General features: G+C 31.2%; 1 protein-coding gene across 6 annotated transcripts in view; it reads left to right on the top strand.

The window, feature by feature from the left end:
• LOC143244016 (uncharacterized) overlaps positions 1–24,547 on the top strand; it is a 72,318-nt gene that overhangs the window by 30,238 nt on the left and 17,533 nt on the right. For all 6 annotated transcript variants that reach the window (XM_076487972.1, XM_076487977.1, XM_076487962.1 and 3 more), the window contains 10 exons: positions 1,371–1,599; positions 3,727–4,309; positions 5,234–5,352; positions 5,846–5,922; positions 9,203–9,428; positions 10,627–10,827; positions 11,703–11,879; positions 13,531–13,635; positions 17,057–17,259; positions 22,375–22,612. In XM_076487972.1, coding sequence (XP_076344087.1) covers positions 1,371–1,599; positions 3,727–4,309; positions 5,234–5,352; positions 5,846–5,922; positions 9,203–9,428; positions 10,627–10,827; positions 11,703–11,879; positions 13,531–13,635; positions 17,057–17,259; positions 22,375–22,612 — 2,158 coding nt within the window. The remainder of the gene's footprint in view (positions 1–1,370; positions 1,600–3,726; positions 4,310–5,233; positions 5,353–5,845; positions 5,923–9,202; positions 9,429–10,626; positions 10,828–11,702; positions 11,880–13,530; positions 13,636–17,056; positions 17,260–22,374; positions 22,613–24,547) is intronic.

Below are 24,547 nucleotides of genomic sequence, written 5' to 3'. Positions count from 1 at the left end.
TAAGAATAGCCAGTGTTAGTCTGATTAACGTACGTGAACAAATGATTGAATATCCTGCTGTTATTAACCTTGTTTAATGTTAATTGGAATGGAGTACTAGAAATTTGTATTAATATAAACTTTCAGAACTTATCTTTACCTCAGTATTTTGCTATTATATCATAAAGAGCTATTTATAACCTACAAGCTTGCTAATCCAGTTAAAATCTATATATTTGTTAGAACAGGTTAAACTATTGACATAAACATAAGAGTGCATAGTGGCGTGTAAGCTACTGTATTGGCTTGATTTTTGGGTGATCTTGGATATAATGGGGACCCCCTGTAGTTGACTGATTATAAGGCAACTATCAATTTTACAGCTTAGTTATTGATTAAAAAAAACAAATTTGTTGCTTTATAATTGGACCAATATAGTAATTGGTGGTTTCTTTAAAAAATGATTTAGGTATAGCTTCTGCATGAAAGAAAAACTGGCTTTTAGATGATTTGGGAACACATCATATGGCTTCTTTAAGTATTGATTTTGTTCATGAAACTTTTGTTAAATTACATTTGCTTGAAAGTTGTTGTTTTTTTTCTATGACAAGATATAAACTTAGAGAGTGATAGTGACACCAAAATATTGTGGTGGTTCAAGGAGACTAATATTAAGTATTTTATTTGAGAAATCCATATAAATAGAAACTTAAAGTATAATTGATTGATGTTGACCAATAATTTTGTTACCTTCTCTGACCTGACAGTATTTTGAGAGGTCAAGTCTTAGTTCATCAAAAAATCTGTCAATTTACACAGTGAATTTTTAAGATGTGTAGTCAGAAATGGGCAGTATTGTAATTGGCAAAACGAAGTTTGAAAGAGTTAGTATAAGGAGATTGTAGTGCATGCAGTAAACCTGTTAAAGAATTATTGTATCTTTTGTGCACGCACACACCATTCTTTCCTGTGGATCTGTTAATGTTTATTTCCACTTCATAACATTTTGGACAATGGAAAGTTCAATAGATTATTAACAGAGTAGAAGGTAATTTCCAAAAATAGGTAGTGTTCTGATAAATATGTGACGAAATCGGGTTCAAAATCAGAAGTTAGATAATTTTTGAACTTAATATTGTAGTATATAAACATGTTTAGAACAGGTGAACATCTTTGTGTAGATAATCTATAATCTATTTTGTTTCCATATCTTTGACTAGGATTTTTATAGAATAATGAATCCATTAACCTTGTTCAGGATGAATTATTATGGTATTTATCATAAATCATAATTCGTACTTGCTGTTAAATCCCTTATGACCTACCTGCAGATAACCAACTTCATATGTCAGTATTTTAGTATGTCAGAGCAATAAAATACTTATTTACAGGCCTACTGTAAAGGAGATGCTTCAGTTGGACTTCTTTCAGGAGGATCTAGGGGTGAAGGTTGAACTTGTGAACCGTGAGAAAAATATTGCAAGCAATGAACCAAAAGTTGAACTACTGTTAAGAGTTCTGGACCCCAAGAAGAGGAAAGACAAGCATAAAGAAAATGAGGCTATTCAGTTTGAGTTCAATATTGAAAGTGACGATCCTGATGAAGTTGCCCAGGCAATGGTAAAGTTGTATATAATACTTTAGGGACAGTTTGTAAATGCTAACATAAACTTATTAATTCATGTACTAATGACTGGTTGACTTCTAGTTATTTTCAGCCTTAAGTACTTAGCATCCTCTCAGGTTTGCTAGCATCTGGACAAGTATCCCAATTTATCCATCAGACTGTGACACAAACTGTAAATGTTTGTACAAGCCTAGCTCATATGAGTAATCCAGCACAACATGTGTTGACTTAATGTGTTTAGCTGGACTCTGTTCTAATGTCAATTCTAAAAGCATACTTGAAAAGTTTAATGTTGCTATATTACATGAGTTTAGAATTTGAAAATAAATTGTTAACTTAACTAATACTCAAGTGTAGCTGATTTTAACATAACTCTAACACAGGCTTGGTCCCTGGGACCAACCTTGTAATGATTTTGTGCTTGTCAGTTTTTGCACTAACTTTTAAATTAGAAGCATATATTCACAAAACTTGAGTTCAGTAAATACTGCAAGGCTTTTCTGTGCAAAATCTTAAGTTTCAAGCTTTTCTAAGCACGTCTTCTCATGCCTTTTCTATTTTCTGCTTGTTGTTTATCCAATGTGCAAAATACTTTTCATTTTGATATTAAAAGTACTTTTATGCATCAGAAAATTTTCAAATTTCACATGCAAAAGCTTTAACTTCCAAGTAATTATCAAATGTTTTTGTTAAGTAAAAAATTGTTTTCATTATTGAATCTCTACGTGTTTTGGTAAATTTGACCAATCCCTTAACCACCATAAAAAAAAAAAAAAAAAAAAAAAATATAAATTGTTTTTTTGTTCTAGAGTGAGTATCATAATTCAAACAAATGTAATTATATTATACATTTATGTATATTTATTTTTGTTTTATATTGATCTTTTTAGCCATACCTTGCTAACATCATAAGTTATAAACATAAATAGTAAATAAGTGTGGTACAGAAATATATCTTCTGGTTACAACCTTTGTACTGGTTTGTTGTTTGCCATAGATTACTAACTCTTTTGAACTTTTGGATGTGAAGGATGTGAAACAGAATAATTTAGTCTTATAGACATGTGAAATAACCAAAAAATTATAAATTAATATATATCAGTATAACAGAATTCCATTACAGTTTAACAAGCTTAAGTACTGTATTTTGGTGTTTAAAAAAAACAAACTGAGCGGACTAAAGACTTGCCAACTTCAAGTCTTGTCTTGAAAGGAGTTTACATAATACTTTTTAACTGGCTGAGAAAGCTGCTAAAGGAACATTTTAAGTTTTTGATTGGTTATTTAGGGACATTTTAAGTTTTTGATTGGTTATTTATATATAATAGAAATAATTGTGTAATGAAGCCTTTCCAAAAATGGTAAGAGGTGGGGCAGGACTACTGTTTGATTTGGTACATAAATGATTAGGAAATAGAAAAGATGAGAGGTTTTTATATTTTAGCTTGCCAACCAGTAATGTGAGTTTCTAATTCATACAAAAAACTATAGACTGTGTTTGAACATCACAAACATCTAATTTAAACCAGTGCTGCATTCAATATATCCAGTGACATGCACAAAAAATGTTTTTGTAATATTTACTTTTAAATTAAGAAATTAAATGTATAATATTAACATATGAATTGTAATCTACAATTTGATACCAAACTTGACATAAATTCATGCAATAGTGATTCAATAAAATTTTGAATGCAAGGTCAACAAATACAATGACGACTTTTGACTCTCAGTCAGTGTTGAGAAGGTCGGAATTATATTGTGTTGTAATTTCAGTTTCTGTATTTCTTATTCATTTAAATAAGTTAGATTCAGTCTTTTCTAATGATAAACAAATGCATAGACAAAATCATTTGACTCAGCAGTTTGCATCATAAATCTGGATAAGTTATGTTTTGCTTATGCTTCTTATCTGGTAGCATCCAAAGGTTCTGTAAAAAATGATAGAAAATTTACATTAGTGGCTGAATATAACAAAACTTTGAAGCCAGATTTGCTAGATTTGGTTTCATTTTCATTTAATGTATATTTCAATATTACTTGCAGTTCATGGGAAAGTCTATAGTTGTATCTTTTCTGTTTTCATGTTTAGTGATGTTAAAGAAAATTGTGTGTTTCAGCAAATGACTGGAATTATTATGGAGGAAGATATGAGAATTGTGGCTATGGCCATTCGCAACCAGATAACATCTTTGAAAAGGGAACGACAGCATCAACAGTCACAGACACAAGCTGAACAGATCCAACAAGCTTCACAGAAATCTCAACAGGGAGCTGTGCAACAACCACACCAAGGATATTTTCAACAACCTCATCTGCAACAAGGACTTCCACAACAACAATCAAAAATACAGCAAGGTTTTGCTCAACAGATGCAGTTCCAACAAGGCCATCCTCGACAACTGCAAGTGACACAGGATCTTCCTCAGCAATCACTTGCACAATCAGGAATTCAACAAGGGCACTCCCAGCAACCACAGGTGCAATCTCAAGAATCAGAAACACATTACAAGCAATTTCCAAATCTCCAACACCAAGGTCAACTACATCAAATTCAACAGCAGTTGACACAAATCCAAGAACAATTAAAGTCACAAGAGGTCCTAGAAACTCAAACTTTGAAACGACAACAAACTCAGGTTGAGACAGAAGACCGTCTTTCTACCAGCGTAACTAGTTCTACCTCAGAGCTAAGAAAACATGGTATTATTTTGTTCTACATCACATAATTTAGTAATGAAGGTAAAAAGTCCAGGATAGTCCAGTACTAGTAAGCTGACTAGTTTTTTGAAAAAGTATATTGACATTACTGTGTAATATTTATTGGGATGTTACTTTGACTAAATTATATTGCAAAGTTTGTAAAATTTATCAATTATGTATAGGCTACTTCATATTTGTTCAACAGTAAATCCAGATATTTTTCACTTCAGAGAGATTTTTTTAAATTCTTGTATTTTAATATCTGTGCTTCAGATTCATTAGCAAGTTGTTGTTTAACTATATAAAAAAAAAAGTGAATGATATATGTATGTACACGTCAGTTTTATTAAGCAATGTAAGTTGCCATCTTCTACACCTAGCTATGCTGTGTTGTAGATGTAGTGAGAAATCAAGGACACGTTCTTTTTTTGTTATACTACATAAAGTATTGGGTTGTTTTGAACTTTGTTAAAAATAGAATTATTAACAGTATTGCAGCAATGTGGAAACATTGATAGGTATGTTTTTATTAATTCATATACATATTGAGTATCTTACTAAATTATCTGCTTACAGTGAATAGTTTTTTTTTTTTTTTGAAGATGCCAAATGTAATATCAGATAAAATACTTGGACATACACACAGTAATATCCATTTGTCAATCACAAGTAAAGTATTTAAAAAAGAGGTAAACTTGTTTTATATTTATTAAAATATTTTAGGGTAGTTAAAAGTTTAACTTACTGTTTAAGTGCTTATTGTAAGTTATTATGTAACAAGCTTCTCAGTAGATTTGTGATATTGTTTATTCCACTATACAGAGTACAAACTGTAAGTTGTAAAGTAAAATATAAGAAAAAAACGGTATATTTTTGTTAAAATATTTGTGGACATAAAACTAAAGAAATGGTATTTTCTACAAGTTGAAGGTCCTGATAACGTTGGTCAAGAAGCACCACCAGATGGCTTGGGCACAAAACAGGAAGCTAGTCAAGTGTCATTTAGTACACATCAACCATCTGCTATGGACCAGGGAAAACAGGTAAAGTTTTTTATGATAGTAAGGAATGCAGTTATCTGTATAAGAGGGCAGTTTGAGTTTTTTCAGTGCTTATATTTAAATGCAAAGTTAAGTTTTTCATGCATTTGCTTAAATAATACAGCATGATTAACAAAAAACACTTATTGGAAAGTATACTAAACACGTTTTGTACCATGGGAAGTGTACATGGTAATTTTTTTAATCTGTTCTTTTTCGTACATTTTCAGTTTCTTCTAAATATGCAGGTAAGAAAAGTAAGAACAATGCATATTTATGATTAGTCTACTGTCCTTACACCAAATCACAATCTGTTTCTACACTTACTTAATTATAAGAAAGTATGGAATTGCATATTGGAAGTAGAATAAAGATACTTTCCATAAAGTAAAGTACATTCAATAAAGAAAACTTAATGAACTTTAATTCTGTAATATGAAATTTCAATAAATTTGTATCTAAAATACAAGCTTTAAAACTTGATTACTATTTCTAGGAGGGTGCTCCAGACCAAGACACTATTCAGACGCAGACTGCGGATGTTCCATGTGATCCTACTAGGATAATTGAAAGGTAAATCATGTTTTAATGGAAGGTAATTATTTAACTAATTGAAATTAAGTGGTATTACCACTGTGAATGAAATGAGCATCTGTGTGATTGTTATTAACAGGTTTAAAAGTATTAGTAGTTCTGAAAAGTGAACTGTTACTTCTTACTTACCTCTGTAAAATATTGGCACAGTAACTAGCATGGTAGTGATATCACTAAACTGTGAGTAACCACAAAGAGCAGTGTTTTAGATAACATTTGCTGGATGAATTTGAAGGCTGAACAGTTTTTTTCTCTTTGTTTTAAAGGAAATTGATATACTGAATCTATTCTTGTATTACTGGGTAAGTTGTAGGAATATTTATATGCATATAAAGTAATTAATACAAACAAAAAATGTGCCAGTTTGCTTCTTTTATTAGCTTTAGAAGGACAGTCTTTGAATATTGTTATGATTGTTTTTAGGTTGAGCGTAATGAAGGTTAGTACTTTATCAATCTTCTGTGTCCATGTGTATGGGAGTTGCAGTTCTTTCAATATTCTTGAATCACATTTAAATTGCAAGTTTAAAAAAAAAACTCCAGACAATTTTAATCTCTAATTACAAATGTTTAATTCTGCACTCCATATAATTTCTTTTCTGCAACGAATAATCACTACCAGAATTCTGTATTTTAAATCTTTTATAAAGTGCAGCAGTAACATTTTTGTGATAAAGTAATTTAACAAATTATTTCAAAAGGTGAAATTTGGCACAGGATTATTTTAGTAAATTAAATAATAAACACAATTAATAATGTTAACATTTTGTTTTACATAATTTTACTTAAATGTACTTTTAATAAATGGTTTCATAACTGCGTGCACATTCCTAACAAGTTAATTTAATAATTTGCTAAGTAATGCCACATTAATAAGGTGTTTGAATTAGGGATAGGGTGTAGTTAATGGGCTTCTAGTGCAAAAGCATCTAACAGTCATTTTCTATGCTTAATTTCAACAGCAAATTTTAGCAGTCTTTCTAAAAAGAGGTGGGACACAAACCTGAAAACTTCATCAGGAAATTAATTCTGAATCTCAGGTTCTGTGCATACTGTGCAGCAAATTTTGTCTGTGGTCCCACAACAACAGTCTTATTGCTATCTTCTGTTGAATCAGTTAAACAAATTTGGCTTGTTTGTAAGTTACTAGTTGTTCTTTGTGTGTCAGGCCTCATTGTGTTTTTGGTTTTTGGTAATTAAGCTGTTTTGAACATTTAGTGGAACCATGCCAATCTCTTTGGCAGTTAGAGAGCACTTAGTTTTCCAACTGCATTTTGCAAATCTTGTGCAGACCTGCAGAAAACTACAAAAATGTATTCATTAATTATTGCACTACTGTTAAAGTGGCAGAGGCTTAATTATCTTTCCATGACAGTAAAGTACCTTTTCAGTATCTCGAAGGCTGTAAATGGCTAAATTTTGGTTGGTAATTATTCTAGTATGCTTGCTAACTGGAGTACTGTTTAAAGAAAACTTTGTAATCTTGTGTTGATGAGCACGTATTTTGACCTACTGACCTGTGTTGGCTGGCCTTGCTATAGTTTGGGTACAAGTAGATTAGTGTGGAAATTTTACTAATAACATTCACCAAAATAATGGTGTCACCATGCTACTCAAGCATGTTTTATCCAATTAATTTCTTCAATGAAATGTGGTTATCAGTGATATCTGTCAGGTTAATGAATTCCTTTTTATTAAGCAAATGTTTAAGTATAAACTTTCAAAGAAAACGGTGAAATGTGGCTAATAACTCCAGAAATCTCAAACACTTACATCCTCATGATGAAGAATATATAACATTTATTTAACTAGGAGTGTTTGATAATTTGATATAATGTTAGGTTTAATACTTAATTACTGTATTTAAGATAAATAAGAGCATTTCATGGAACAAAAATCAAAATGAGCATGTTATGGGTAAAGACTCTTTAATATACATTTTCAAAATTAAGAGCACTGCTTCTGATCATTTTTGTTTTTTGCCAAAATGAAGTTTATTTTTAGTTGTACATAAACTCTATCACTACTGCAACAGCAATAAACTATTTGTATAGATTCATTCTTCTAAACTTGTATTATTTCCAATACGTAAAAATTACATTACTTTCTGCGAGCAAAGATACTTATACCATAATTAATCAATTTTTCTTATTAGTTAACACATAAACTTTTGTATATTCTACTAATATTATATGGCCCGGCATGGCCTAGTGCATTAAGGCGTGCGCTTCGTAATTTGAGGGTCGCGGGTTCGCGCATGAGTCGCACCAAACCTGCTTGCCCTCCCAGCCGTGGGGGCATTATAATGTGACGGTCAATCCCATTATTTGTTGGTAAAAGAGTAGCCCAAGAGTTGGCAGTGGGTGGTGATGACTAGCTGCCTTCCCTCTAGTCTTACACTGCTAAATTAGGGATGGCTAGCACAGATAGCTCTCGAGGAGCTTTGTGCGAAATTCCAAAACAAGCAAACTAATATTATTGCAAGCATTGTATTAGTGTAAGTTATAATAATGTAACCCTTAATGATTTATAAGCCTAAATAAATTTTTGTTCTTGGAACTGCATTTGAATTAACAATATTTGTTAAAAATAGTTTTAAATTCATTAACTTTAAAGTAAACAAAATTGTTCTGTATGTGATGGTCTGCAACTTGGCATTCACCAGAGGGTATACTCCAAGTTTTATTTTTGGTTTGGATGAAATTAGTGAAATTATATACACAAAAACTCTATTGATATTGAAGAAATGGTTGATACAAATACTAAAAGATTTGTTTTCAAACAAAACTGGTTTATAGAAAATTTTAGTATCTTTGACATGTAATAATACTTAGGCAACTTCATGGAGGGTTTCTGTATTTTAGTTAGTGTTGGAAGCTAATTATTCTGTTCATTAAGAAGAAAATAATTGATTCACAAGTTTTTATCAAATTACTGCAGTGGAAATTTTAATATAGTTTGCACATCTCTTGAAGAAAAGGATAGTTTAGCCTTAATTTTTATACAATATTTTTTTATCATACTTCTGAATATTTAAATAAATGAATTACTACTTTTCTAAAAATTAAATGAGTCTTAAAAGATGCATGTATATATTATATTGTACAATGGAATGTTGACTATTGTAAAATTTAAGTTACTGTCAAAGTACTTTTTAAAATATTTAAGTCTTACTAAATTACTTTTTGTTATAATTCATCTGTAGTGTTAACTATGGTGAACCTTGACTTCTCTCCATTTTTATTTCCTACCCTTTCCAGTAATGTGGATCCTGCTATTGAACAAGTTGACGTTTCGTTAGATGCTAAACATCCTGCAAAGAAAAAACCTGGTAAACGCAGAAAAACTCAAGAAAGAGGTCCAAGACTTACCGTGTTAAGTGTTGACTGTAGTGTTGTTGAATGTCTTTTGGAATCTGTAAAGAAAACAGTGACATTCAAATTTGACATTGGAGATGTTGTTCCAGAAGAAATATCAAACAACTTGGTAAGTTCTTAGTATTTGTTTAGCTGTTGCTATAGGTACAATTCATTTGATCTAAAAATTAATCCCAAGCTGACCTTTAGTTTCGATGCTGTAAATTCTAGTATTTTTTGTGTATCTTCACAGAAGTTTGGAAGCTTTCAATAAGCATTGCCATCTGTAAAAAAATCAGTTTTTAATGAAGTATTTTCAATAAGTTTGCACTTGGAGCAGTCGAAACTGAAATTTGAAAAGTGATTATGGTAAGATGAAATATGCTTTCCTTCATCTGAGAAATCTGATTTCATCTCTAAAAGCTCCAAGATAAATTTAAGCATTATTTTAGTAAAACTGTTCTCTAACCTTGTAATCACCAAATATTAATCTAAATATTTTCATTTCTTTTTTCTGGAATATGAAATTACAGTTTATCGTAAATCGCTTTAACCTCATAACAGTATGAACCATTTTATACTTAAATATTATCATATCACTCTGAATTGTATCTAATTAATAACAAAATTGACTATTTCTACCATAGAATTTTTGAATAATTTAAATTGGTATTTAACTCACATTACCCTTTTGAATTATATAATGTGCACACTATTTGCTAGCTGAATGTGAAAAGTTAGTTTTACCCAATCTCTCTATCTAATGTAAATAAGTTACTAATTTTTTACATTTTGTTACTTCTATTCTAATAGATACACATGAAAAAGAAATATATTTACACTGGTATCTTTTTTATTTTTATTTTTTGCTATTGACTATAGAACCATAATCATACTTTTTATAATAATAACAACACAAAAAGCAGACAGTGTCTTAACTCTTTGTTTTACTGGTTCTAATTATGCAACAAGACCTGTTAAAATTCAGCCAGTCTTATTTATGGAAACTTTGAATTGTAAACAAAGTAGAAAATTCTGTATACACAAAACATTCTAATATAACATGTCATTTGACAGATTAAAACTATTGGCTATAAATAGTATGGTATTAAATGTTGGAGAGAATTATTTGCACTTTCTGAAAGACTGAGAGGTTGGCAAGTCAAGAGTCTGATTTTCTAGTTTATGGCTCTGTAACTGAATAAACTGTTTTCAGACCTCAAGTCAGATATTAAAATGTTAATATTTTCATCTTCAAGATGTACAAAATAGCTGTAGCACTTGTTTCCTTTGAATATTTTAGTGAAGAATTTTTTCTGTTGGAATAGGTGATGACTCAGTTACTTCCTGAGTACCATGCAGATATTTTCATTGACCAGATTCAGGACATAGTGTCTCAGCTGAAAGAGTATCCTGATAAAGTTCCTGTTGTTCACGTATGTGATGTTATTACTCCAACATCCACCTCGAGTCCTGCAACAGCTAGGCGTCAAGTTCTTAGGGATCAGTTAGATTTGGACCATTCCAAGGTATTTAATAAAGAACAGTTGATTTGATGTTGTAATTGTCTTTTAACTAAATATGTTTCTAAGATGAGTATTACATTATTTATTTTGAAGAATTTGTACCAATTTTATTATTGATTCATCATGAAATGACATGCTGAACGTATATTGAATTTAATAAACATATTTTCTTGTAGTAAATGAAACTGTCCAAGCTGATAAAAGAACTTGTATGAAGACTTGAATTCAGACAGATTTTAGAATATTTCATTGCTCTGCTTAAAACTTATTTTAAAAACTTAGTGTCTTTTTACAGATTTCTTGTGTACTTATAATCTCAAATTTTAGCTATGTTAATTTAAATTAAGTCATTTAACATGGTGGATTTTCTGATACTTAATTCAGTGCTCTAGCTGTCTTGGTTGTTCCTCTGTATTTAGGAAATCTTTCACAATTTACAAACTAGAATATATATTGGGAAAGTAATTGAAGGAATTGGTTTTGCATAAATACTAACTCTTTGGGAAATAACTGATTTTAAAATCTTATTAACATAAAAATTATGATTACTAGTGTTTGTGTGTACCAGCAGCATTAATTTTGTAAGGTTGTTGGTAAGATATTGGATCTCCTTTGAACTTATTGTAGTTCTTGTTTAAGATTAAAGTAGTTTGTATAATCATACACATACTGAAGTAAATTTGAAGTCTATTACAGTTAGGTTTTTATAGAATTCTTCCTAGTTTAAGTTTCATGGTATATATCTTTGTGATATTCTTGCAAATTCTGCATTTGTGTACATGCTTTTGTCTATTACGTACATATATATGAATATGTATTTTATTTCAAGATATTTTGGCATGTTCAGTATGATTGATAAATTGTATTTGCTCTGGTAGAAACTCAGTTTTGATAGTCAAGAAGGTAGCATTCCTTCAACTCCTAAAGTTGATGCAGAAAGTGAAATTTGTTCTTCAATTTATGGATCACCAACACACAAGCCTATACTACAGTCTGATACAGTACCTTCTATTCCAATAGCTGTAGACAGCACACACTTACCTGTTCAACCTCAGGTATGTATAATGTAAAAAATATTAAAACTTAGTCAATGTATCACAAACTTATCAGTGCTAGAATTTTAAGAAGTTTAGTATTAGTTAGTAACCTGAGGATACAGGAGAAATGATTTTTTTTCACTTATTTTCATCAAAGTATGTTATGTCTGTTTGATAAGTTACATCTGTTTCATTAGAATTACTAATAAGATCATGTAATAAATGAATATTGTTAAGATAGTGTACACATGAAGAAAGTTTGGGAGTAAGTATTTAGAACTACTTTCAATGCCTTGTGTGTATGAATATTGTATTAGTTTTAATTATGCAAGTTCTATTTCTTATCTTATTTAGTATTTTGAATGAATGAATTTAGCCCTTTCACAATGGACTGGAGGGTAATATACACGATTACATTATTTTGTATGCACATTTGCACATGTTAGTTCTTTATAATATAAACTTTTGATGCAGTATGTGTATCTTTACAAAATGTGGTAGACTTAATAAAGGTTACAGGTTTTTTTGTACACATAAAATCAGATATTTTAATGAAATATATTTTTAATAAAGATTTTTGTGAAAGTAGTCTCATTACTAGTCAGGGTGCAAAGTGATCACAGAAGTTGTGCTTTGTCCCAGAAATCTCAAGTATTGTGTAATCAAAAATTTGTTTTCAATAACATTTGATACTCTATGTGGGATCTGTCACTTAAACTTCATGACCATCATTTAAAAATGATGTGCTAGATTTACCAAATAGATTAAACTACTTTTATTATAATAAGTAGCTTAACTCTCATTATGCTATGTTTACGTTCTTTGTTATATTGACCTTCCAGTCATGCCTACCAAATATCACATAACTCTGGTTGCATATTCAGTATTATAGAACTGACCTTTAGTTTTCCCTGTCTTGACTGTTTTGGTAGTGCTGGACAAAGGTTACTAAGCCTTTTAAAATTTCATGCATGGAGGATATCAAACAATCTTTTTTAAGTTTTATATATATATTCTACTTTAATTTATTAAGATTTATATTAAAAAAAAAATGAAACTTCAAAAGGCTAAAGAAATACTCTACCTCCTTAAAAACTTGGTCCAAAAGAATGTGGTAGCTTTTCCAAAGATTAAAATGGCTGAGAAAACCACTCCAGAGATATTCTAAGCTGTTAATTGGTTATTCACATGTCATGTACTGTAGTATGAATAAACTAGTTTAAAATAAATTATGGGACCTACCACCTTTGATTCACTATGGCATCTTTTGAGGGGAGGGGAAGACAAGGTTCTTATTTTATATTATAGCTTGTTAATAATAGTAATTTGACTTCCTAATTTGTATGAAATTAGATTTAGTATGTTTACATCAAACATCTAATTGTAAACAATGCTGTATTCATTATACCATGTGACTTGTTAAAATCTGTATTTAAATGTTTTTTTAAATATAAAAGTATATATTAAGTTAACCTGTATAATATTGAAGTTTAATTTCAAACTTGTTGACACATATTCACAAAAACAAGTTGACAAATGTGATATGACCTTTGAGCCCTAGTCTGTTGTGAAAGTTAATATAGTGATGTTATCAGAAAATAGTTCTTCTTTGTAGGTACTGGAACAGCAGTTAACTTCATGTTTCTTAGTAAGCATTTATTTCTTATAGGATGTTCAATCTATATCAAGATTTAAAGTTAGTCCTGTTGATGAATCCTATCTGTTACACGGTTCTGCTAACCTTCCTTTATCAGTTGGTGGTCAAGAGGCTCAGGTGATGGGATAAGAAGTATTTCTTTTATCTAGTATTTAGTTTAATATTTACCAACTACAGCTCACACATTTATCCAGAAACTTTGTTCATTTAATCAAAGTTGCATCAAATCAAAATAAGCTGTTTGAAAACAAGATCATGGTATGACAGAGTTGGTGCCTGGACAAGTGTCTTTTGTATAGCTTGAAGTCAGTTGTGACTTGCATGGAATTTTTGTAAGATGAATAATTAAAGACATTGAAAATGGTTAAAAAGATCTGAGATCAGAGTAAACTTGACTTTAGGATGTTTTCCCATTACATTGACTAGCTTAGCAGTGTAAACAAGTTTTTTTTTGACTAGCTTAGCAGTGTAAACAAGTTTTTTTTTTGACTAGCTTAGCAGTGTAAACAAGTTTTTTTTTGACTAGCTTAGCAGTGTAAACAAGTTTTTTTGACTAGCTTCGCAGTGTAAACAAGTTTTTTTTTGACTAGCTTAGCAGTGTAAACAAGTTTTGACTAGCTTAGCAGTGTAAACAAGTTTTTTGACTAGCTTAGCAGTGTAAACAAGTTTTGACTAACTTAGCAGTGTAAACAAGTTTTGACTAGCTTAGCAGTGTAAACAAGTTTTTTTTGACTATTTAGCAGTGTAAACAAGTTTTTTTTGACTAGCTTAGCAGTGTAAACAAGTTTTTTTGACTAGCTTAGCAGTGTAAACAAGTTTTTTGACTAAGCTTAGCAGTGTAAACAAGTTTTGACTAGCTTAGCAGTGTAAACAAGTTTTTTTTGACTAGTTTAGCAGTGTAAACAAGTTTTGACTAGTTTAGCAGTGTAAACAAGTTTTTTTTTGACTAGCTTCGCAGTGTAAACAAGTTTTTTTTTGACTAGCTTCGCAGTGTAAACAAGTTTTTTTTTTTTGACTAGCTTAGCAGTGTAAACAAGTTTTTTTTTTTGACTAGCTTAGCAGTGTAAACAAGTTTTTTTTGACTAAGTTTAGCAGTGTAAACAAGTTTTTTTTGACTAAGCTTAGCAGTGTAAACAAGTTTTTTTTGACTAAGCTTAGCAGTGTAAACAAGTTTTTTTTGACTAAGCCAGCAGTGTAAACAAGTTTTTTTTGACTTCAAGCAGTGTAAACAAGTTTTTGACTAAACCAGCAGTGTAAACAAGTTTTTTTTTTGACCTAGCAGTGTAGCAGTGTAAACAAGTTTTTTTTTGACTAAGCTTCGCAGTGTAAACAAGTTTTTTTTTTACTAGCTTCGCAGTGTAAACAAGTTTTTTTTTTGACTAGCTTAGCAGTGTAAACAAGTTTTTTTTTTGACTAGCTTCGCAGTGTAAACAAGTTTTTTTTTGACTAGCTTCGCAGTGTAAACAAGTTTTTTTTTGACTAGCTTCGCAGTGTAAACAAGTTTTTTTTTTTTTTGACTAACCCAGCAGTGTAAACCAGTGTTTTTTTTTTTAACCAGCAGTGTAAACCAGTTTTTTTTGACTAAGCCGCAGTGTAAACCAGTGTTTTTTTTTTTGACTAACCATGAGTGTAAACCAGTGTTTTTTTTTTTGACTAAAGCTTCAGTGTGTAAACCAGTTTTTTTTGACTAGCTTAGCAGTGTAAACAAGTTTTTTGACTAACCAGTGTAAACAAGTTTTTTTTGACTAATTTCGCAGTGTAAACAAGTTTTTTTAACTAGCTCAGAGTGTAAACAAGTTTTTTTTACTAACCTTGAGTGTAAACAAGTTTTTTTTACTAGCTCCAGTGTAAACAAGTTTTTTTACTAGCTTGCAGAGTGTAAACAAGTTTTTTTTTTACTAACCATGAGTGTAAACAAGTTTTTTTTACTAACCAAGAGTGTAAACAAGTTTTTTTTACTAACCAGTGTAAACAAGTTTTTTTTTACTAGCCAGAGTGTAAACAAGTTTTTTTGACTTTTGAGTGTAAACAAGTTTTTTTTTAGCAGCAGTGTAAACAAGTTTTTTTGACTAACCAGCAGTGTAAACAAGTTTTTTTTTTGACTAGTTTCAGAGTGTAAACAAGTTTTTTTGACTAGCTTAGCAGTGTAAACAAGTTTTTTTTGACTAGCTCAAGCAGTGTAAACAAGTTTTTTTTTGACTATTTAGCAGTGTAAACAAGTTTTTTTTTGACTAATTTAGCAGTGTAAACAAGTGTTTTTTTTGACTATTTAGCAGTGTAAACAAGTTTTTTTTGACTAGTTTAGCAGTGTAAACAAGTTTTTTGACTAGCTTAGCAGTGTAAACAAGTTTTTTTTGACTAAGTTTAGCAGTGTAAACAAGTTTTTTTTGACTAGCTTAGCAGTGTAAACAAGTTTTGACTAGCCAGCAGTGTAAACAAGTTTTTTTGACTAGCTCAGAGTGTAAACAAGTTTTTTTTTTGACTAGCTCAGAGTGTAAACAAGTTTTTTTTTGACTAAGCTTGGCAGCAGTGTAAACAAGTTTTTTTTTAAGCAGTGTAAACCAGTGTTTTTTTTGACTAGCCAAGAGTGTAAACCAGTGTTTTTTTTGACTAGCTTAGCAGTGTAAACCAGTGTTTTTTTTTGACTAGCTTAGCAGTGTAAACCAGTGTTTTTTTTTGACTAGCTTAGCAGTGTAAACCAGTGTTTTTTTTTTTTGACTAGCTTAGCAGTGTAAACCAGTGTTTTTTTTTGACTAGCTTAGCAGTGTAAACCAGTGCAGTGTTGTTTTTTTTTTTGACTAGCAGTGTAAACAAGTGTTTTTTTTTTGACTAGCTTAGCAGTGTAAACCAGTGTTTTTTTTTTTTTGACTAGCTTAGCAGTGTAAACCAGTGTTTTTTTTTTGACTAGCTTAGCAGTGTAAACCAGTGTTTTTTTTTTTGACTAGCTTAGCAGTGTAAACCAGTGTTTTTTTTTTTTGACTAGCTTAGCAGTGTAAACCAGTGTTTTTTTTTTTTTTTTTGACTAGCTTAGCAGTGTAAACAAGTTTTTATAGATGAATTACTTTGTAAAAGGCAATGAATTTTGACCAAGATTGATACAAATAGACTTGATTTTAAAACCAAGGTTTCTCTATAAGTTAGTGAGGACAAGAGGTACTGTTAATTCTGTCAGAATTTGAGGGACATTTTAGTGCTTTTCTATCATCTGCTAGATATTGTGATTACTAAAACAGATGCCAGTTTGTCTACAATTCCAGATCTTAGTGTTAAAACGATGATAAAAAAAACTTAACAAATAGGGTGGGTGCTATAATAGTGTTACTTACATTACAGCATGTCAGAATGAAATTATTTCTAAAATTGTTTTATTAACATTATAGTGATTCCACATAATTTAACTAAATCTGTATGTCAATTTGCAATTGTATAATGAAAGGTAAGAATAGTTACCAAAACTGTAGATTAACACCCAGTTTATTAGCTGGGCAAAAATCTTTTGATATGAACAAAAACTTTATTTCCTGTAATAAACTTGTAGGTAGATCACCCAATAAAGGAAATTAGCCAGACAGGAAACATAGCAGACAGTGGTGACAACCAACTGGGATCTGATACTAAAACTTTACAACTCCATGCTGTTTCCGAAAGTAAAAGATCCAATGAAGACAATACCTTAGGAACAATATCTTCAGCTTGTGCTGGTGTAGAAACAAGTAGCCAGATAGGACAGGCAGATCAGGGGTTAGTTAAATTTTAGACTTGTCAGTAGGTTTTATATATATATTGCATGCTGTGAGATTAAAAGAGCAGTTCTTGAAGTTTTAGCAAACAATAATTTATTTACTGTGGTTTGACACTCTGAAAAATGATTTTGCTTATTGAAAAATCTGATTGTAGAAATGTACCTCCCATAAACTTGGTTTTTAGCTTCATATTTTGTCAAGATAAATTTTGCAGTTTCTGTATCATTTTAAGAATTTTCATTTTCTTTTGAAAGGAAGAAAAGCAGTTTGATAAACAAAACAAAAACTACTGATTTATTGATTGCTATCCAGGATTTGGAATATTAAATCTGTGTTGAATTATAATCTGTGTTCCACATGACAAGCTGTAACTGATGTGTAGTTTGCATTTTCTGTGATTTTCAACAGCAACTTTAATTCTTTATTATTATTAAAAAAGCAAAAACAAATATCATCATGGAGGGGGGATTATTGTATTCCCAAATCTTGTTAAGTCACTTTAACACTGGTATACCTGTGGCTAAGTACATTACCTTTAAAAAAAACCAAAAAAAAACCAACAAAATGTGATATTCTAGAAAGTAAATAAAAATAGCTAATCTCTAAGAGTAGCATTAACTTCATGCTATTGATTTTATTGTTACAAATTATGTAATTGAATATTGTTATGGTTTAATTAATTTGCAAAGTGTACAGTAGTCAGTAGTGTTTATTGCTTTTTTCAGCATTTTTTGGTCATTATTTTGTTAGCCTTGTTAAAAAGTGCTCAGGTTAAGTATTTTAAAGACAATAGTGTTTCTATAACTATATTTATATTAATGTTATAATATATAATGTTTTTAGGGGCAACAAGGAACCTATTTTTGTATCTCAGCTCTCCCATCGTCTAAACTAAAAACTAAAACCAGCCCTTATCATTCAAATGTCAAGCTTTCTTTTAAACTTACTCATTTAGTGCCTCCACAACATCTAAAGGCATCCCATTTCATAGGCTAATCACCCAATTTAAGAAAGTCTTAGCTCAAAATGGCTTCTACCTTACGTATATCTATTTGTCCCCTAATTCTACAATTCTTGCTGTTGGGTATGAAAAATGTTGATGTATTAACATAATTAATTCCTTTTATAACCCCTGGGGGTGTATTCCTGTAGGTTGTGTAATTTCAGTTTACTTCCGTGAGATCTGAACATCCATCCATGTGTTTGCCATGCATTAAGACCAATGAAGGGGATGAGAGAATCCTGGTGGTTGAGGGGTCCAACCCTAACACATGACTTTGGCCATGAATTCTTGTGGGGTGGCTTTGGAGTAGTCCCCAGGGTCATTTGGGCTGGGGTCAACCAAGTACTACTGTTGGACATTTTCAATAGGTGTTGTGGACATTGTTGGTGTTGGGGTATAGTGCTCATGAAACTGGCATTCCTGCAGTATTCATGAATGACATTGCAGTGTATCCCCTTCTGGGTCTCCATGGTGAGTGGGGACAGAAGGCACTAAAATGCTATTTTATTATGGATACCCCATTCATAAACAGAAACAAAATAAACAAAGTAAACATATTATTGGAAGACAACCACATGTGGTAACTCTGAGAAACAGGTGTTGAGTTCAACTTTTATGGTAACTGCATAACATTCTGCATTTGATGTCTGGGAGATCCTCAGAGCAGTCATCTCCATTTTTCTTTCAAAGGGATTAGAGGGGCTTTCTGGCTCCCCTATGTCATTCAGGAAGGTGTGCTTGGGAGACACCTTCACCACAGCACACCAAACTCCTCCTGAATTTAGAGCATTGGGTATATACCCATAGTTTACTCCCCCATGCTACCCTGAATTTCTCAAAAGTTGCTGTTGAGAGGGACTTGAACACTTCCTGATATCTTTGCTGGCTTTTTCAGTTAAATCATTTCTGCAGTGTATCAAATATAATATTCACTCAAAGATGGAATTATGCCTACTGGTATTTTGATTTTGGATCTTTGCATCACCTAGCTCACCTGCCACAGTCAAGGCAGGTTATCTGAATTGTAAGATACGGCCATACATCCCTGGTCCTCTAAGATATTTCCAGTGTCAGCAATTTGGCCACTTGAAGACGTCATGGTTCTTTAACATGTCATCATTGTGGTGGGAAAGATCACGATGCCTATGAGTGCAAACTGGAACCACATTAACTGTAGTAGTTCACATCTCTAACTGTAGTTCTTGTCCTAAGTGGGTGGAGGAAAAACGGGTGCAGTATTTGAAGACTGAACAATATCTCCTACCCAAAGGTCCAGAAGCTAGTCTCCCACTCCATCTTGACACATGCTGACTTGCTCTGTTTTACTGCCACAGTGGGAGTGTAGACAGATCTCTCTGTATTTTCAACAGTCATTTGCAAAACTTCTGAAACATTTTGCCATCTGTGTTTAGAGTTGATGAGCCTGTTTACTTCTGTCCCTACTTCTCACTCTGGCTACCCAGGTCCACTTCTTTTGGCTTGAGTGTTTCCTTTATCAGCAAATGTAAGTAATTTACCATTCCTTCATCTGTCATTAAGGTAAATCTAAAAGAGCAAAGCTTCTAAGACTGAGTTCTGGGTTATGTTCACCACTTGCAACATTAATATAGTTTGAGTGAAATCCATTTATGACAACCCCAGGCTTTTCTTCCTTCAAACCACTCTTCTATTCAATAAGTTAACTTATCCCCTGCATTTATAGAAAAAATTTTTCTTTACAAGCCTTATAAGTTAGCATTTTGTCAAATCCTTTCTGAAAATAAATGTACACCTGATCTGTATCCTTACTCTCATCCACATGTGCAGTAACATTTCCCAAGTATGTCAAAAGATTTGTAAGGCAAGATTTTCCCTTTGTGAAACTGTTGACTATTTGATAAAATTCAAAACTTTGTTAAATGACTTTACAAACCATCTTTTATCAGACTTTCCAAAAAGTTTCCCACAACATTTTTGGCCTATAATTATTGGAACAACTATTATTTACCTCCAAGATAGATAGGCTAACTTCTAATCTGTTGGTACCTGTCCAATATTCAATGACTTACGAAAACAGAATTGTGGGAAGTGATTTATTCAGTCCTCGATCTTTTATAATCCTTGGAGAAATATTATCTGGTCAAAAAGTCTTATTCTTTAAACTTCCCAGTGTTATTTTAACAAGTTCAGAATTTATGCAGTTGCCTTATTCAACTTTTTCATCTATCATTTGTTCAAAGTGATGAATACTACAGAAGTATACACATGTAAAAACTGAGATCAAAAGCAGAATTTAATAACCTAGCCATTTCATAATCATGAGATACAAGCCTTTTGCCATTCTTCAAGGGTCCTATCTGCATCTTAACATTTTATTTACCCTTAACGTATTTAAAAAAAAATCCTTACTGTCAATTTGATTCAGCTGTTTCATTTTTTCTCGTACATCCTTTTGGATGTTTTAATTTCTTATTTGACTACCTTTACTGATCTATATATATATTTTGAATTTTTATCATGCCAGTCAATTTAAATTTCTTAAATATGTGATGCTTTTAATTTTATCTCTTACATGTTCTTTGAAACAATGCAATATTTCACTTGTAACAACCATTTTCTTTTTCGAATAATTTTTCTTGACTATTGACAAATATTTCTTGACATTTTCCACATTGGCTCAGTGTCTCCATATAACTGAGCTGCCCAATTCCCAACAGATAAATCATGAATGTTTTTTAAAAAATTTGGAATCAAAATAGTACACAGCAAAACATCAAACCTAATAGAGCAGTGATTACTTTTAACTAGGTTTTCAACAATTTCTGTATTGGAAATTACAATAAATATAAAACATTATTCCTAGCAGTTTCCTTGAAGAAATACATCTTGAACAGGTTTCAGAAACCTTTCTCATGGTGTGATTCTAGCATTTCCCAATCAATATCTGAAGTTAAAACTACCCATAGTTATTTAATTAACAGTTGAAGTCTTAATCTGTAATAAACTTTCTTATCAAAGCAGGTTATCTATGTGAATAAAACGTGAAAAAAGCCAGTCACTAATGTAAAAAATGTAATATACAAATCACTTTAAATATACCCTCATGAAACAAAACCATATTACTAAAGTGCATTGATTTGAGTTTAGTATCCTCGTTGTTATACAAGTTTTTAGCTGCAATATTGTAGTAATTGCATAAGCATTATTGTCAATAAGAGTTGAGCAAATGGATATTCCAGAATTTTGTGTTAACAAAGTGTTGATTAGTATAGCATATTACTGATTTATCCAATGTATGTGTAAAATTATTTCATTTGTACTATTATAATACCCAATGTACTCCAGGCTCCACATGCTTAGTTTTTAATGAGAGCAGGGTTAATAGTTTGCACCTGATGATTAAATGTATCATTATTCAGTTTGATTAATGAATTACTTTCACACAAAACTTGGATGTTTGGAGTAATTGAAAATAGCAAAAAGCATAAAATTAGATTAGTTTATTATTTTCGTGAATCATGATACAAAGACTGATCAGAACAACCTTCAGTTGATGAAAACACATGAAATTAGTGGTAATAATTCAATTACTTGAACAGTTGAAATAATAATGGAAATCCTGATTTTGATAAGTTGACTGTATGCGAAGAATGATTTTATTTTGACACTAATTAATATAGTATTTATAACTCAGACTTCATATGCATGAATACACAACAGATATAACTTGTGTATGTTTCTTTTGTGATCTCTGTCAAACCTGAGTTGTTAATGTTGTGGCAGCTTTTCTGATATGACTAATAATGATAATCTTAGTTGCTGTAAAGATAATTATCGGAATAATATTAAGTTTATTTCATTTAAATTTTATTCTTTTTCAAAGCAGGATTAAACTTTTATTTTATTAAAGATCTTGTTTGATTTTGGATAAAAAAGTTTTTTTTTTAAAGTTGCATAATGTCTGTTAAGTAAAGTTTAAGCTATTAATGAAACTGGATCCTGAGATATAAAAGTAATTTTGAGATTGATTGCAAATACTTGTTTTATATGAATGTATACAAGTTTTTATAATCTAAACTTTTGTTGGCAGCATGCAAGGTTTTGTTAAATCACAAGTTTTATATCTATTAGAAGTACCATGAGTAGCAGTAGTGCTATTCCTTACCAATCGCAGAACCTGCCTCATGTGCCAGATTTAAGTAGTCTACAGCAGAAACTGGCTGAGTTAACTTCTGCAGCATATAGTAGTTCTGGGATACCTAGTTCCTCTGATACTACCCTTCCGTCAATGGTGGTTAATGACTCAGCAGATGGGCAGATTGTCTTACCTCAACATCAGCAACAAGGAACTAAAACAGGCCTTGAACCTGTAAGTGTACTTTTGGAATTAATTTAAAGATGGCACTGTCTTTAATAAATGTTACCACTTCGTGAAAAATATGAAATTGTTAAGGAAAATATCGGTTAAGATACGAGTAGGGTAGGTTATTGCAAGATTTTATTTCTAGCAATATGATATATGTAACTTTGTCATGTTGCATAAAATTTTTGCTTACCAAGGTCATTTTGTCTGTTTGACTACCTAGGTATTTTAAGTTATGGTTTAAACATTATGTACCATTATTGGATTGTCCCATGTGAGGGGGGGGGGAATATACAATGATTAGATGTTGGTAAATTTGAATGCATATTGACTTGGCACCAAGTCAAAAATGTGATTTCAACCATTTGATTTTTTTACTCTCCAAAGTACTCTTGTAAGTCTTAGACTATTAATGGTTGAAGCGTCAGATGACACGTTCTTTTGTGGATTTAAAAATATTTGATGTTTTTCTTATGGAAAAAGTGGTTGCCACTTAAAAATAAAAACTAGTTGGGTAAAATTAAAGCATCTTAAATGTGAAGTTTGAAATTCCATGTTATAAGAAACCTGAATGAGTATAAAGATAGTATTGGTAAGACAAACTTGGAAATTAATGAGGGTATATGGAAAGTTGGTTAATCATATAATTCAATTGAATTTCTTTTATATACATTAATAAGGATAAGCAAAATGTTAAAGGATGTATATCTGAGATGACTACATGACTAAATTCTACCTTTTCTTCAATTTTTACTAAAGATTTCAGTAGTATTCCTCTTTCTGAACAGTTGCCAGAAAAAATCAAACAAGAGTATTATTAATTTTGAACTTGTTAAATAACAATAATAAAACAGGGTATAAAGAAGTCTCCTGGGCCAGATATTTCTGCAAGTGCTTTGAAATAAGTTAAAGATTGTATGTCCAATCCACTTGTTAGTCCTTGTATAGGAGAGAAATGCTAGAAGATAGGAAGTTAGCTAATGTTACTCTTTGGAGGTGATTTTATACACATTAAAAAAAAAAAAACTAAATTATAGGCCTCACCATCCCATCAATGATGGGAAAAGGTTTGAAAGTTTGATAATGGGTGCTCTGTAAAGCTATTCAATAAAGTTTAACATTCTTTTGAATAGCTGAATAGTAAGCATGGTTTACACCTGGGAGAAATTTTGCTTTACTAATTAATCTTTGACATTTTTTTGAAACTTACTGCTTATGTAAATGTGTAGATTTGGTGCATCTGAAATTTTAGAAAGCATTTGTAAAATTGCTAAGTAAAACTTCTTTAAAAATAAAGATGTGGGGTGGAGATAAATGTTCTTATTGAATAGAGAAGTTGCTGGCTGAGATCCACTTATAGCAACTTGCTTCTATCCAAGTGATGTACCTGGGACTCACTGTTAGAATTTTATGTACATCAGAGCTTAAGGGAATATTCAGTAAATTACTTTAAAACAATTTACTGATATTACTAATGTCTTTGGTTGTTGCTTGTTGTAAAGAGTATGCTGTTGCTTTACAAAGGAATTTAGATCATTTAGTGTTGAGCAAATAAGATGGATTTTAATTATAATAGGCCCAAGGTTATTTTAATGAGTATAGTTTTCATGGAAATAACCTTAACAGTGTTATGAAAGAAAAGGAAACTTGTAATAGTTGATCAGTCTCTTAAACCATCTAAGTAGTGTGCTGTTACTAGTGGCAGAGCAAATGAAGTTGTAGGTCGTATCTGTAGAAATACTGAATACAAATCTAAAGAGTTGTAATTTAGTTGTGTAGGCCACTGGTTAAACCATATTTGGAGTATTGTATTTAGTCTTTGGAATCCTTTAACTTACAAAGGACATTTGAATTGTTGAACAGGGTTTAGAGGGCAACTGATACGATACTTGGGATTGATAGGCTGTATACAAGTACAGGTTGAGGTCACAAATTTTCTTA

Source organism: Tachypleus tridentatus, chromosome 1 (genome assembly GCF_004210375.1).
Source record: "Tachypleus tridentatus isolate NWPU-2018 chromosome 1, ASM421037v1, whole genome shotgun sequence".
Lineage (NCBI taxonomy): Eukaryota > Metazoa > Arthropoda > Merostomata > Xiphosura > Limulidae > Tachypleus > Tachypleus tridentatus.
This window is presented reverse-complemented; position numbering and strand designations above follow the sequence as displayed.